The sequence below is a fragment of the Lepeophtheirus salmonis genome, chromosome 5 (assembly GCF_016086655.4).
Source record: "Lepeophtheirus salmonis chromosome 5, UVic_Lsal_1.4, whole genome shotgun sequence".
In the NCBI taxonomy this organism is placed as follows: Eukaryota; Metazoa; Arthropoda; class Copepoda; order Siphonostomatoida; family Caligidae; genus Lepeophtheirus; species Lepeophtheirus salmonis.
In genome coordinates this window covers 11748266-11764500 of record NC_052135.2, presented here as the reverse complement: position 1 = coordinate 11764500, position 16235 = coordinate 11748266, and the positions used below count along the sequence as shown (strand labels likewise).

The 16235-nt window shown below is 31.6% G+C and overlaps 1 protein-coding gene across 1 annotated transcript; it reads right to left on the bottom strand.

Annotated features, from left to right (window-relative positions):
* Positions 1–6968: 6968 nt before the first annotated feature.
* On the bottom strand, positions 6969–14236 carry LOC121118491 (uncharacterized). Its single transcript, XM_040713072.2, has 4 exons — positions 13689–14236; positions 11644–11864; positions 8599–8708; positions 6969–7688 (listed from the first exon to the last, which is right to left on the bottom strand). The coding sequence occupies exons 1-4, from the start codon at positions 13994–13996 to the stop codon at positions 7029–7031; spliced, it is 1299 nt and encodes a 432-aa protein (XP_040569006.1). The 5' UTR covers positions 13997–14236; the 3' UTR covers positions 6969–7028.
* Positions 14237–16235: the final 1999 nt, after the last annotated feature.

Sequence of the window (16235 nt, the reverse complement as noted above, 5' to 3'; positions counted from 1 at the left end):
GAATTTAACAGATCTTAACAGTTGTTTCGAGGGTTTAAAATGATAATTTTTTTTGAAAAATCCAAAATCTGTGTTTTTACTCTGAAATTCGTCTTTTAAATAATTAAATATAGCACTTTGAGGACATGTAATGAAGCCCCCCGCCAAAAAAAAAAAAAAATATATATATATATATAAGTTATAAGTTGCACACAACTTGTTCATTCCTAAGCAAGAATAGAGAATTAAAGATTGAAGACTACCAATTTGGTCTGCGTCGGTTTTGACACCTCCGACGCATTCTCGAGATGGAATATCACACCGAGAACCATCTTCAAGTGATAAATGCCCTAAGTATCTTCCTCAGGAAGCTAGACCTTTTACGTTGATTATAAATAATTGAAGCCACTATAAGGTCATTAATATCCTTTGGTGATTCTAAACGATTGTATAATTTCCTGAAGGCACTATCTTATTCTTAGGGAGAAGGTGAACTGATTTGTATTTGTGGAAACGTTGGTCTCCAAAAAAAATTAGGATATGGATTCAATTAATTTTCTGCGGTTTACGTTTCTGTTATTTATACAAATAAAGCAAATTTTGTCTATATGTCTTTCACTTTGTAATCCGTACAGTCATTGCTGATCTAAGAAATAACAATGTTGTCAAATGAATGAAATCTTGTAGGCGTTTTGCTGTGATACTGTAATGTTTACTCATACATAATCAGTGCAAATCCATCTTACCAATTAAAAGAACATTAAAAAAATCATAGGTACAGCCCAATCGCACAGCCTTATGTTATTTTTTAAATTTCATCTTTATAATAACACTAACTAAAGGTAAAAAAATCATATGATGAAAGTTATATCAACATTCTCTCTTATTCAGTCAGTGCATCAAAACCCAGGCTCTTATATCAATCAATGCTCGGATGAAAACATGTTTGAAATTCCCTCCTTTGACATGATGTTTATTCGATGTTTACAAACTACAAATACAAAAAGTTATCAAAATAATTATTTGCACAAAATTGAAAGTGATACAGACTTTGATTTTTGAATGATATATTCATGACTTGCTAAAATGAACATAGATATATATATATATGTAGGTATTAATTTGAAGGATAGAGAAGTGATATGATGAGTAATTTAGAAATGAGTAGTATGTTGTAGGTAGAGAAAGTGTGCAAATGTAAATATTGATATTATTAAAGGTCATAGATTCAATCAATTGAGGGCATCACCCTCGATCCTACTCTAGTTGCAAAACTTTTATTGCCAAAATTGTTAATACAGGTCCATTTACTCAATTATCGATGAAATGCTCTTTTGATTATTTTATCAAGAACCTGATAATTTTTTATTCTGAAAAATTTAGTAATATTAAGAATATATTGATGAATATACTTATTAATTATTTATTCTTCCCTATTTTGAAGTTTTTTAATTATCAGGCAGCAGGGCGCAATTTAGTTTACAGTGATCACCGGGACGTTGCTAGCTTTCATCATTTGGGAGGACTTAGCTCCAAAAATTATCAACACCGTTACCTAAATACTTATAACAATAGGTTTATTTTATATATATACTACAGGGACGTCTGCAGGGACGGACTGAAGGGCATTACCCTCCACTCAAAAAAAGAAAATATATATATATCAAAAAAAAAAAAAAAATCGAATTTTTTTACAAAAAATTAAATTTTTTATGAATAGTTGTTAATTTTTTACCAAAAAATGTATTATTTGAATTTTTTTTGTCAACGACTGTTGATTTTGGAACTTTTTTCCAAAAAAATTGATATTAAAAAAATAGTTTTAGAATTTTTGTTTAAAAAAATTTATATATTGAGGCGAAATATCCTTGAGGCCAAATGACATGAAACTAAAGAGTTTAAGGCATAATGTTTTAAGGCTAAATAGTTCAAAGCAAAATTACTTAGCAGTATATATAATATAATTGAATATTATAAATTCATGTTTTCCGTACTAAACGTAAAAAATCAAAATGTAAATAATTTTTTCTGTCAATCCAAAGTTATTAATTTATTCCAAAAAATTATTCGATTAAGGTTAATAATACAGGTATTTATTTAAGTAAAATGTATGCTGTTTTTCGTTATGCTACATTTTGTATGTAATTTTGAATTACGTACTACTTTGAAAACTTTATATAGTGAACGAATAAATTTTATAAGATTTTAAAAAGTACTGGAGACTAGAAATCAGTAGACTAACTGATCAGGAGGTGGTGGACATTGATATGCCCAATGTGAAAAGGTCTACTTGCTATAAAAATAGTAAATCACTCATCCAAAAAAATGCATTTTCTAAGGATCAGAAGGAAATAATTGAAGGGATGGTAAGAATATTGATTATCAGGGGAAAAGGAGACAGACAAACTCCTTAGTCAGGACCAGAACAACACCTAAAATCGAATTTAATGCTTCCATTATTAGTGATTTTATATGTTGTTAAAAGGATATATTTGAACCATCCCTCATCTGTATTCTAAGGACATGAGAGGTAAGAAAGTTAATCGATACCCTATGAACGTATCCAACTGGCCTTGACACACACAGGCGTTTATAGGTAATGATGAAAATTGTGTGTGTAATGGGTATATTAAAAAAAAGTAACCGAAAATCAGCAGAGTAATCGTGTCAATTTGAGGAATGTTTTGGAGGAGATCAGCTGCAATCAGCTGTGACAAGGGAGGACGGGGGAAAAGGAAATAAACAACGACACGCTCCTTCTTTTATGAGATAAGGAAAATAAAATAATTATTCTTCAGATTACCAATTCCCTCCTCAAAATAAACGAGACAGCTAAAAAATTCTTAATATTTAATAATAACTTATATATATGTATAAGGCCCATCTTAGAAAATGCATATAAATAACACTATTAAACATACCTTCAACTTAAAATTGATTTGACTATAAGAGTTGTTAAATTGTTCTATTAACTTTCTTTTTGGAATTTCCATGAAAAAATACATGAGGGCATGACCAAAAATACATTTCGCAAGGTAGTCTCTAGCTTGAGTACGTAACATAAATTTTTGAATTTTTATGTGAGTAACATCCCTAAATCTAATAATAAATAATATTATTATTCACGGAGTTGTAGTATTTTGCCACAAGAGGGCGCTTATTTCTGCTACTTTGTTTGCAAACAACGCTTATACTCCATTGATATTTTTATTTCATAATAACATACGAGTGGGTATTACAGCTACTTATGTAACACGTGTCTCATAATACTTATTGGTTTTCAATTAGAATGTGTAGAAGAGTAAGGACAGGGCGATAAGACACTTGAAATAATTATGAAACAAAAAAACATGACCTTAATATAGTTTGCCCATACAAACTCAATCATTAAATGAGAAAAGGGTTTTTGTTGAGCGCAAGGAGAATAAAACTGAAATTTTCAGTGATGAAAATCCGTTGTATTTTTTAGCTTTCCGTTTTTTTGGAATTGGAAGTCTAAAGAATAATTTTTTCCCTTAGCAGTATTATTATTTAATTACTAAGTAGTGAATATCCTTTCCATCATAGATTCAATAATATTCAAAACCTGTTTGAGATTTGCACATAAAAGACGGAGCTTAAGCCTGAGGATTTGTTGCGGAGTATTAATTTTAAGTCCGTGTTGGGGATTGACATCGGAGTAATTCTACCAAATCTACTTCGTCACAGCTGAATGTAGCTGATTTAATGAAACGTCATGAGCATTATTCCTTCTCTCCACCAAAACATTCTTCAAATTGTCAGTGTTACCATGTTGATTTTTGGTTGTTTTTTTTTAAACATGCCCATTCTACACTGGATTTTTATCAGTGGTAATGACCCTCAACAAAATATTTTCCCTAACAAAAGCGCCCAACAAAAGATTTTTAAGCTCCGGTAAAAAAGTATAAAATTATCAGAATTTAAGGTGGTATTTATTTTTAGAATACCTCATAATTGATAAGGGAAACTGACTATGGAAAGTTAATTGAGGTTGCTAAGATTTATAAATAGAAAGAATTCATTCAAAGAGTTTTATCCCTCAAAAGTAAGTTATTGTTTGGGGAATCTGTAAGATTGTTCATGTTGTTAACTGAGGTATATTTTATTGCATTGTTGAGTTTATATTTGTTTTCCTGAGTCAAATTAAAAACAAACAATATTAATTTTTTATTCCTTATATATTAATCTTTAAGGGAAATGTAATTATTTATGTCGTTCAAGTAGTCAAGATAAGATGAATCCACATTTTCTCAGATTTGGATCAGTTCAGACCTTTTGATGTAAATATTTGAGTACATCTAAGCTTTGAGTTCCATGTCCAAAACCAAAATTAGACTAATACTTGTCTTGTATGAGTATTTTACCTAAAGTTCGGACCAATATAAAATAGAATCTGATTCAAGATTACATTTAAAAACAAATTAAATATAATATCTTGAAGTTTTTCATTATACTATTATAAATACATTCATCAAATATTTTCTGAGGAAGAAAAATCATGAACTAGGGATTCTGAGATCTATCATTACTTGCTGGAGGGACATTGATAGGTATGTAAAAATCGTCGAAATCCCCGTGAGCATACATTTTAAAAAAACCCGAATAAGTTGCTATCCATCACTATATTAGTGTTTCTTTTCATTATTCCATCCTATTTTGAAAAATTCAAAGGTATTAGTGAGCCAGAAGCACTATAGTATTTACAAAGATGAAAATACACTATGGAATGGGCATTTAAAAAAAAAGAAACTGAAAATCAACATGGTAACCCTGACGATTTGAAGAATGTTTTGGAGGAGAGAAAGAATAATGCTCATGACGTTTCATTAGATCAGCGTCAATCATCTCTGACAAGAGAGGAAGAATAAAATGATTTTAACAAAGACATTTGCTAGAATTACTCCAATGTGGATCCCCAATTCTACTCTAAGTAAGTCCAAAAAGGACTTACGTTTAAAACTCTGCAACAAATCCTCGGGGTTACAATCCGTCTTTTATGAGCACAAAAGAACGTTCAAACAGGTTTTGAATATATTTGAATCTATTTAGGAAAGGATGTTCACACCTCAAGAATGAAATCATAATGACAACTACTACGGAAAATAAAAATCTATCTTTATATTACCAAATATAACTTAACAGTCCAGCTAAAAAACACACCGGATTTACATCATTGAGTATTTATATTGATCTCTTTCAGCAGATATGTCGTCTATGAAAGTTACCAAAACATACTTTTCTTTTTGATTTAGACTCACGAGGATTTATACAAAAATTTTCTATTCCTAGATATTACATAGCTTTTTCAATGGGGAGGGGGGTATTGCTCTACTATCTACCCTCCTGTGTGACGAGACTGGTGCTGTTATCAGTTGAAAAGTGGGAGCTGAAGGATAAATATTGACAAATACATAAAATAATTAAAGGCAATGAAGTTTAATAATTATAAAGCTTCTGAGAGAGGGGAGGATGGGACCTCTGGTTCCTGCGGCTGAAATACATATTAAATACAACTACAGAGTTGGGCAGCAAAACTTGGACTCTCGAGTTACCTGGCCTTCATGACTTCTGTCAGATGGTGGTGTAAAGTCCTCGTGTATGAGGTCCAAGTCTCTCTTCACAGCCCTCTTGATGGTCTTAGTAGCCACAGAGAAATCGTTGGTGAGGCAATTCATCGATTTGGAGGGTCCTCTTTGATCTTCTTCTACAAGCAAGACAGAAACTCTTGATCTCTCTTTAAATTGTCTCCTTTACATCCTGCTCTTTCTGGAAAGATTTCCTCAATGATTCTTCATCTTGGCAACCTTGAAAATCAGGCTTCTGGGCACTTCACAATGTCCATAATCCTCGCCACCTCAACTTCTACATCTAGGAGATCTGAGATGTGCTGCCTTATGGCTTGGGTCTCACTCATGATGACGACATGAATATTATAGCTTTTTGATCCACACAAGATGTTTGAACCAGAATGTCAAAAAAATAATCACTAAACCTTCCTAAATTAATGAGACAATTAACATTAATTAATTGTTCACTTTTTGTTGCCCATCACTCTATAAGTGTTAAAAAAGGAGTGACTAATAAAAACAAACAGCTTGAAGGTTAAAGCTATATAATAAAGTATTGATTACTAAACATAGGATCCTCAGAAATTAGTCATGGTTTAAGGAAAAAGTAACAACGATGTCTGAATTCTGACTCAAACTTGACTTGGACACCGAAAAGTTGGATTCAAATAGAGCTCTGAATCCAATTCTGTCCTTTATTCATCTCAAAAACTCCCTTGCATTGGACAACACAATCAAGATGTCCTTGTAGCAAGGTTAATAGCAATACAAGGTTAGACCATCATGTAATGGAGATTTTTAATCGAGTTAAAAGTAGAAAACGATCATTATACCGAGAGATTTATAAGCGTTGGGATTAAATAAACAAATATCGCGCGCTTATTTTTAAAATGTCATTTAACAAGGCTGGATTTTTGAAGCAATGAATTAGTTTTATCAACATATATATATATATACATATTACCAACTCAGTAAAGCCATAATAATTGATTCAGCCCAATTTGTTTCAGCAATATTATAAGCTTTTAAGATGCGAAAAAATCCCTCGGATCTTTTTGACGATCTGTAAAAGTTAGATTAACCAAAGCCGGCTTGAATACCGGGTCTTTTTGGGTAATAATGCTGTACATATACAGAAGTTGTGTACATGGAATCTGAATTCAATACCTGATCTACGACAGATCAATTGCTCGTCTAGTACATACTTTTATAAGCTTGCAAAATAATAATGATTAAAAGTATCATAGATGAAAATATTTGCACAGTAGACAAAATCAAATGTATCCAAGTACTATATACTATATGTAATCTTGAATATAAAAATTGATTTATTTCTTCAAAGTTGAGTGATTTACCCTCGATTTGACATTGAAAATTATCTATAAAAGAGTCAAATGCATGTATGGAAAATAACTTTTTTTATATTTGATAAATAATATATTTCAAGATTTAGTTTTTATTTTATGCTCCCTGACAGAAATCGGAATTCATGAGACGAAGCATGAGCGGTCGTTGTGTTCGCGGTCGGTTTTTAATAATACAATGACATCTTTTTTTCACTTCTCGAACATAGGACTCTTTTCTATTGGAGTGTGCATGAGTATGAAGTACTTCACACTCTTTAAGTCTATATCTTCTATTACATTTGCTTTTAGCTGCAGAGGGACTCAAGTCCTTTAAGTCAAAAATACATGATTTCCGCTTTTTCCTTCGACACTTTTTCCTGCTTTTCCGATTTCGCGTGAGAAAAGTTTCCCTTATGGAACAAGTCTTTTTCTTTTTTGTCTTGGAGAGACTCAGAGCCAGAATGGATGGACAATAATCAAATAGTCTTTTATTCACTTTATATAACTTGAGTATTAGATCAACCTCCATAACAGAGATCAGCTCTTTAAACGCCACAGGAACAAACATGAATTTGAAGCTGTTTGGGAGCAACCGCTGATCCTTGAAGGACTCGCTGGGTAAATAGGTTCCTAGGAAGGAGGCTCCCCATTCAAGTGCAAATGTGTGCGAGGCATTTGAGTGTTTGACACTTGAAATAGTATACAGGTCCGAAGTATACTTAGGAGAAGGGATGTAGAACAAACATTCAGGATTCCGTTGCGCAAACTCTACACTCTGTAAGAAAAGTAGGTAGAAGGTGAGGATACAAGTAAAGTCGGTAAAGTATGTATAGCTATACATAATTTGTAGATGTGTACAATTAAAAAGACTCTATGGAAAACATAACAAACATGTACCTGAATACCAACATTGATCAAAAAATATTAAAAACGGGACTTTTGTAGAGTGTTAGAAAAAACCCCCTGTTATTTTACCCTACAATAATCCCATTTATAAGAGTAACGAAAAAAAAACACAGATGTACATAGCACAGTGAAATAATCAATACTTATAACAATTCAAGATGATATTTTTTCCATTGTTATGTTTGTAGGTCCTTTCCTTAGAGTATCTTTATGTACAAGTATCAACAGAGGTGTATAAAATATGTCCTAGAAAGCGGGAGTGGTTATTTCTAGTTGGTGATAGAAACGGGCTATTTTATTTTCCATGGCTGTTATAATTATTATTTAATTCTTGAGAAGGAAACATTTAAGTATAGAGTAATGACTTGTGCTTGTGATCATGAAAGACGGAGAGTAACAGCGATGGTTTGCTCGGGAGCAGCTTTAAGTTTGGCCAGGGGTTTCTGTAGGATTACATAGATATTTATAAATCCTTGATGTATAAGGAGTTACATTTATGTGTATGTCCTTAAAGCTGATCAAATAAAACTTGATGACAGCTAAGATTGTCTCCTCTCCGACATTCTTCAAATTGTCATGATTAAAAAGTTCATTTGACGGTGCCTGTTATTTTTACGTACGTGTAGAACATATTTTATACACCACGTCATCCCTCCATTTTTGAGCTTTGAAAATAAGAAAAAGAAGGAAGGGGAAGATCAAAATTTGTGGACCAATTACAAAAATAAAGCCACGAAGGTTAAACTTCTTCACCTTAAAAACATTTAAAACTTTCTCACATTTGTGTATAATTCACCCGAGGAGTCCATGCAGAGACACATACATGAAATCACATTCTCAATGATGAAATAGTCGGGGTTAAAGATTTGACTTCGTAGTTCAAATAGAGCTGAAAAAGAATAATAATTGAGGAAATGAAATTAGTAGAATCAAATCAAGGTTTAGCATTATAATATTCTTTAATTTTTCAAAAAGTATTTGAGAAGAGAAACTTAATAAGGCATTATTTATTGTGGAAACCTGAGAAATTTACAACTCTGATTTGTTATTTACGTTTTTTTAACTATATATATCTCTTAATTGCGGTTATACTAGAGACATAGAGAGTATTCAATTTCATATGCAGATATATATTGTTATATAAATATATATAGTAATAGGTAGTGTTGTGTCGGTTCTATTTTATTCGGTCCAGTCCAGTATTAAGACCGGTCCTTATGACTGGTCATATTATAACTAAATAAAAAGAATAAATAAAGTTGAGTGGCGTCGTCAAGGACCAAACTTTATTCGTTTTTAGTACTAATATACAGGACGGGACTAGAGTCTTCACTCTTAAATAAGGACCAACACAACACTACATATAGGCATATCTTTATAAAAACTAACACAATGTAATTCATATTTTGTTAGAGGGATGTATTCGGTGACAAATTTATGTGTAACTATGCCCATTGGCTCAACTGTCACAGGAGGTATGTGTAAATATTGCCAGCATATGCTACATACGAGGGTCGTTTTGAAAAGTCCATGCAAAGTCCGAGAAATGGTACTCATGAGCCTTATCGAGGTTATGTTTAGTTGGTAGCATCTCTTGGAAGGCCACACACCAATTATCAGTCAGATTGGTCTATTTCTTTCTGTTTGGCATTCCTTTGAATCATGGATGTGGAGTGATTTTCAAAAAATGGACAGATAATAATTTCCTGCGTTGGTTAAACATTACTTTATGTAAGACAAAACGCATCAAGAGATTAAAATGAAGCTTGATAAACATTATGGGGACCCTGCACCTTCGATTTATACAGTTTATAAGTGGTTTGAGAGTTTTCGGAGTGGTCATATGGGCACAAGTGACGCTGACCGTTCTAGACACCCTGTTGAGGTTACTACTTCTGAAATCAAGGATAAAACCCATGATATGTTTATGGATGACAGAAGAGGGAAGGTGCAGGAAATTGCCAGCCCCGTAGGCATCTCGAGTGCGAACCCTATTTTTATTATTTTTTCGACAACAACTGCAGAGGTGTGAGCTGGTGCATTGTTGTGATCGAAAAGGACTTTTTTGTGGTCCTATCGATTGCGTTTTTCCAATAACGTTTAACAATATGCACCTCTAATAGTTTTACCCTTTTCCAGATAGTAGATGAGGATTATTCTTTGCGAATCCAAAAGAAGTCCCCATAATCTTTCCGGCCGATTCCTTGATTCAAAGGAATGCCAAACAGAAAGGAATATATCGTTTTGGTTGAAGTTGGTATGTGTTCTTTCAAGAGATGCTACTTACTAAACATAACCTCGATACACACAAGTAGTGACATCTCTCAGACTTTTTCAAACGACCCACTTATTTATAAAATTTGACGTCCCTTAAGAGTTTTCTTTTTGTTTGTGGGAGGAATTTAGATCTGGTTTTTTATTAAATAAAATCCTGAGTTTTCGAGTATGTTTCTCTTTAAAGTTTTATCAATTTAACCCTCCCCCTGAAAGATTAATAGCAAGTACCCATGACCTTGACCCCCCTCTAACCAATAAATACAAGCATCGTTTTGTCGAATCCAATAACATGTGACCCGTCAACACAAAACCAAGCTGGAATGATTTTTCTCAAAATTGATTGTGGATTATATTTGTATTCTTCGACAAATTGTCCTCAACACATTTTTTTTTCTTTTTGGAGGTGCATTAAGTTGCACTTGAAGTTGCCAAAATGGATCTTCACAGTAAAAGAATATAATACTGAAATATTTTATTTGAAAGCTACCATATCGATACCAATATAAGTATCTTTAATCAAATAAAGGTTCTAAACTTTAGTTAAAATTCTTAGCTATCTCTAGTCATCCAACAAATTTGAATAGGTAGCATATAATAATATACTCATCTATGAAATATTGGGCTGTGGGTATAAGATATAAAGTAAATAAATAAATTTTCATTTTTTTGATATTTGTTCAAGATTGTTTTTATGCTAATGTACCACATATATCCTTATTTCAACTTTTAAAAAACCCTAAAAAAATCATCACTTGAATACATACTCGTATATTGTAGGAAATTTTAATTAATTGAATTTATATATTAAGTATACAAACACCTCATGAACAGAATCTTTGAATCAACGTAAACATTAAAGGAGACGACGGACTAACGATTATTTCTTTAAGCGTATCAAGACTAAAAATACGGACACATTTTTTCAGACATATTACAAATTGTCTATAATGTTCTTTCTATATAAATAATCATACTATATATATATATATTTATATTTATGCACAAACTCGCTGCAAAATCTGGGATGGGATCCAATAATTGTTTTATAACTTTAAATTGAGTTAATGAAGGATGTCAGGGTGCTCCAGTTATTAATGTTTTATAGGTCCCCAATTATTAAAAAAAAATATAGAGTTTTAGGAAAAACAAGAATAATGGAAATTTCTTATCTAAAAACATTGCTTGGAAACAACTAATTAAATGATCCTTTAAAAAATAATTCAGAGTAAAAATATAATTTTTATTTAATAGACTTTAGTAAATTTGTAGAGTATGGGTTCTATGACATACCCAGTAAACGTCCTGCAAATGAATGGATCTAATCAGAGAGTTCAAAATATACATTCCTTAGAATAAAGGATAATTTTTTTTAACTGGATTTATTTGGAAAAAAATCTCTTTAGTAATAACAACGCCTGAATAGTAATCTTACATTAAATTTGTTATCGTAAAGTTTTGATAATGAAGTATTCGTAATTTAAGTTCTAATGAGCTTTTATTTGGATATTTTTCAAAAATGTCAACTAAAAAATACGAAATAGACTTACATTCTTTTTTCAACATTTCATTTGTGATCCCCACATCACTCCTCCTTCCGGAGACTTGAAGATTCCAATTTGAGAGTTCACTGGGACTATGATGTATCTGCACAAATCCTGGTTTGTGATTGTCATAAGACTCTGCTAAAACTTGAAGAAATGTCTTTTTAGGTAAGGGAGGAAAATTGAGAGTCTTTGGTACGTTAATTTGAGTTTGTGAGGCCTTCCCTCTGAAAAACAAAAAGAGAGCAACATTGGGATTAGTACAATTTTATATATATATGTAGAACATTTTCGATACTTGACGCATTACACAAGTTATATAATTCTCATTAATCCATAGTCAAATTATAATTTAAGGACAGTATTTAAAATAACAAAATCAAAAGTGATAATGTAAACAAATTGAGTAATATAATGCAAATAACAATTGCGTAGGCATTTACGCAGTTGCCACATTTTTTTATGCAATTTTTGTGACAAAGACTACATACATATTTCATACTCATTCGAATTATGGAATTCAAGTCTATCAACAGTGTCATTTGCATGGAATATACAGGGGAACACTCATTTTGTACAAATGAATTCAAGACAGAAAAATGAATTTATCTTTGAGCGCAGAATCCAAAACTGACCTCAGTTTTTCTCTCCCTCATCTGAATACTGAAATATCTGGGGTTATAGTAATTCGGGACATTTTTTACTCTTAAAACAATACCCAAATTAAAATTAGGATTAATAAATCTTATGTAAAAGTGTTTTTATTGATTCTGTATCTTGTTCTGAACTAGATATATTTCCACTTTTAGTCTGAAAAATGGTTAAATTGAAATCATTGAAATCTGTAAAGAATATGATGATGATGTTGACCATTTTCTTGAGCACTCCCATAAAAAATGGGGTCAGAACGAAATTGAACAAAAATCCTTGGAGATGCATATTTTTTAAATAAATCTTTTTTCAAATTATAAATTGAATAGTTTTTATATTTGATTATTATTTTCAATTAATTTGTACAAAATCCCACCCCCTAATTGTTCCCCTGTGTCATTACTATACCAAAAATGAAAACAGCTGCTTGTACATACCCTTAATAACAGGGACCCAATACATTTTTAACCAATATTGATTATCATCCAATTAATAGTGATCCATCCATAGTCACTCCAATCAGGCCACCGATAAAAACCGTGATTACGACATTGATAAAATATGTTTTGGCTTACCACTTGGACAACTTTACTGACCAAAATTTATAGTTATGTGGCAAGAATAGACACACCAAGAAATAACCCTAAATCCAGTGAAACTGAGTTTTAGGTTCAAACTCAAATTAAATGCTCGTAATCTCTATGACACTAAAATTATTTCACTGATTAAGATGATTTAGGTATGTAGATATGTTCCACTTGTAGATAAGAAATGACGTCAGATTATATTACATTAGATTGTGTAAACTGTTTTTAAAGAATATAATTTAAAAACAACAAACAAGCGATAAGTGAAGAAACAAATATAAATAAAGAATTGTTCATACACTCTGGTTTGGTCACAGAGTATGTATTTAACTAACCGGAAATTAATACATAAAATGTATTTTTGATTAACTGTAGATCCCTGCAACTGCCAAGAGGACAGGATGGTGAGGATGTGGGTCTTTGAGTCTTAATTTGTTCATAATTGTTAGATATTTAAGCTACATTTTTCAAGTTGTTTTAAAATCCCATGGAATGAATGTTTGTTTTTGTCAAGTCTGTGGCGAGTTCTATTGACTAATATAGACATGTTTAAACAAGAAATAATAAACATTCAGTCTACTATTACTAGTAATAAGTCAGAGTAATATCCATCTCATCTAGCTTAAGAAGTGCTTTAAATATTATGTCGCAGACGATGATGATGATGATATCATCCTTCAAAATCCTTGATGAATCACTAATTACTCAGATATTGTACAAAAAGCAATTAAAACTAAAATTTAAATAGCAAATGAAAGAATCAAAATACGTGAGAGGAAAATAGGAAATGAAACATCCGGTCTCCTTGCTTACCTTTGCATTTTATCCATGGCCTGTTTGATTGACTCCAACTCAAAGGGTGAATCATTGATCATCATCAAAGGGTGATAGGAGCTCCTGGCTCCAGAATGCACCACCCTTCTATTCTGATGGTTATGGAACCTATTTTCCTGTTGTTGATGATGATTCGGAGATTCTAATGAAGAAAGGTTTTTGTTGGTTGTTGATATAGCACAAGGAAGGAGGAGATAGGAGAAAAGTAATGAGAGCAGAGACACTCGTTTCCAATAACTCAAAATACATGCAAAAGTAAGCCTGGACTCAACTCTCAATTCTAACATGACCCATGACACACTTATATTACACTAGAAAAGAAACCAAATAAACAGTTCTATTATTCTTCAGCGTGCTACTCTCTCTCTCTAGACTTCCACCTCACATATTTCCATCCATTCAAACTCCAAAAGAAAACTGGGGGCTGTTTTTGAAGTATTATATTTATTAGCTTTTTATTTTTTTTATTATCATTTCATGCTGCTTCTTTGAGTTACTATTAGGAACTCCATTAAAAGCCGCGCTCTTCTTTTTCTCTCTCCATGTGTTCTACACTAACTTACACACACAAAAAAAAACACTATGTAAAGTTCTTATAATAATAATAATATAAGATATAAATATAAGGTACATTTTCCCTGCCTTTAAATGAAGAGAGAGCCAAGGTAAGTCATCGCTATAAGCTCAGAAAATATCTTCAAACTTCATATTTATAATAAAATAAGTGTATTGAAAATTTGTTAAATCCCTCCTCACTTCCCCTTCTTTTTCTCTAGATGAAAAATAAAAAAAATCATGGGGGAAAAACGGCAAAGGAGGTAAAGGAAGAATGAGAAGAAGAAATTTGAAAAACAAACAAAGACGGAGTCTCATCTATTTAACTAAAGGGTCGATCAACCTCGATGATGTGTGTTTAAAAATGATCAAAATCAGCATCGTGTCCCTGCTTAATTTACGTGTTTATTTTTCAATAATGTTACGAAGTATATACCGGTTAGATCACAATATGTTCGAACCGGGGTTTATTGCATAACATTGTGCAAATTTATATTGAAATATCTATAACGCAAACTAGATAACTTATATAGAATAATTATCAATTATTATGTATACACGTTCGCCGGGATTACTAACAAGGAATACTAAGAATTTTTGTGTATATAATAATACCTCATCATTTTGTTAAAGAGATATCACTAGAGTAATAAATATTTGCAATATTTACTCGCGATCAAGTGTGACTTCATGGAGAACGAAAAGAAAATCCACCTTCTCTATGGATACATATGATATTGAGATATGTTACTAGGTGGTATTGGCTTTCCTAATTTAGTAGGGCATTTTTGTAGACTTCCCTAGGCTCCATATACATGCACAAGGGCAATAGTTAACGTATAATTGAATATATAAATATATCATACAAAAATATTCTGTCAAGAACGCCAAAATGGATATAGGCTGTAAATAAATTGTATGGGCAACTTTGTTGACAATTAATCAAAGGGCTCTGACCACCCTATTACAACGAAATAATAGTAACTAAACACTATAGTCGACTGTCAGTGGTGAAAAATATCCGTGATTGAGTGTCCCGACTCATGAAATCGTCTATTTCATTACTAAATCAAGAACTAATTTGTTATCAAAATTTAGAACACGTGTTTGAGTATTTAATGAATTATAATCAACACTTCTGGGTAAGGAATTTCAAATATGACTAAAACAATATTCAAGGACTAATTTGATTAATTTTCATGACACCCCTTGAGCATTATTCCTGGATGATATTAGGGATCCTGATAGCTGTGTATCAAAATAAAGTATCCAGTACTTTTCAATTTTGTAACCCTGGTCTTATTAAATATTATTAAAGTGTATTGTAATGAATAGTGATGGGACGATTCCAAAAAAATTCCGGAACCCGATTCCAATACAATTCTAGTAAAAATTTCCGATGCTTATTCTTTAATATATTAAATAATCGTTAAAAAATACAATTTTGCTATCAGTGGCGTCCACAGGATTATATGTATACATATATATATATTTTTTGGGGTGGGGGCGGGGCTTGGTTTATTGATTTTTCGGTGAAAAAAACAACAGTAAATTACATTTTTTTTGAAAAATTAAATCTTTTGGAAAAAAATTTCAAAAATTATATTTCAAATGTACAATTTAATATTTATATTTTTTCAAGAGCTCACAATTATTCACCAAAAGTTTGAAAAATTAAAAAAAAAAATTAAATATTCAATTTTCTACTAAAAAACAAACTTGCTAATTTTTTTTTTGTGGGGGGGGGGCATTTTTTTTTTTTTTTATGACTTAGAAAAGTAATAAATAGTTAAATACCATTAATAAAGAAGAATCGAAATTGTAAATTAAACATTATTTTCCCGATGCCGATTCCAATTCCGATTCCAGAAAAAAACACCCGATTCTCCGATTAATCGTCCCATCAGTACTAATAAAGTACAAACTAAGACCCTAAACTTATTATTATTTTGAAAATGAAGTTCTCAACTT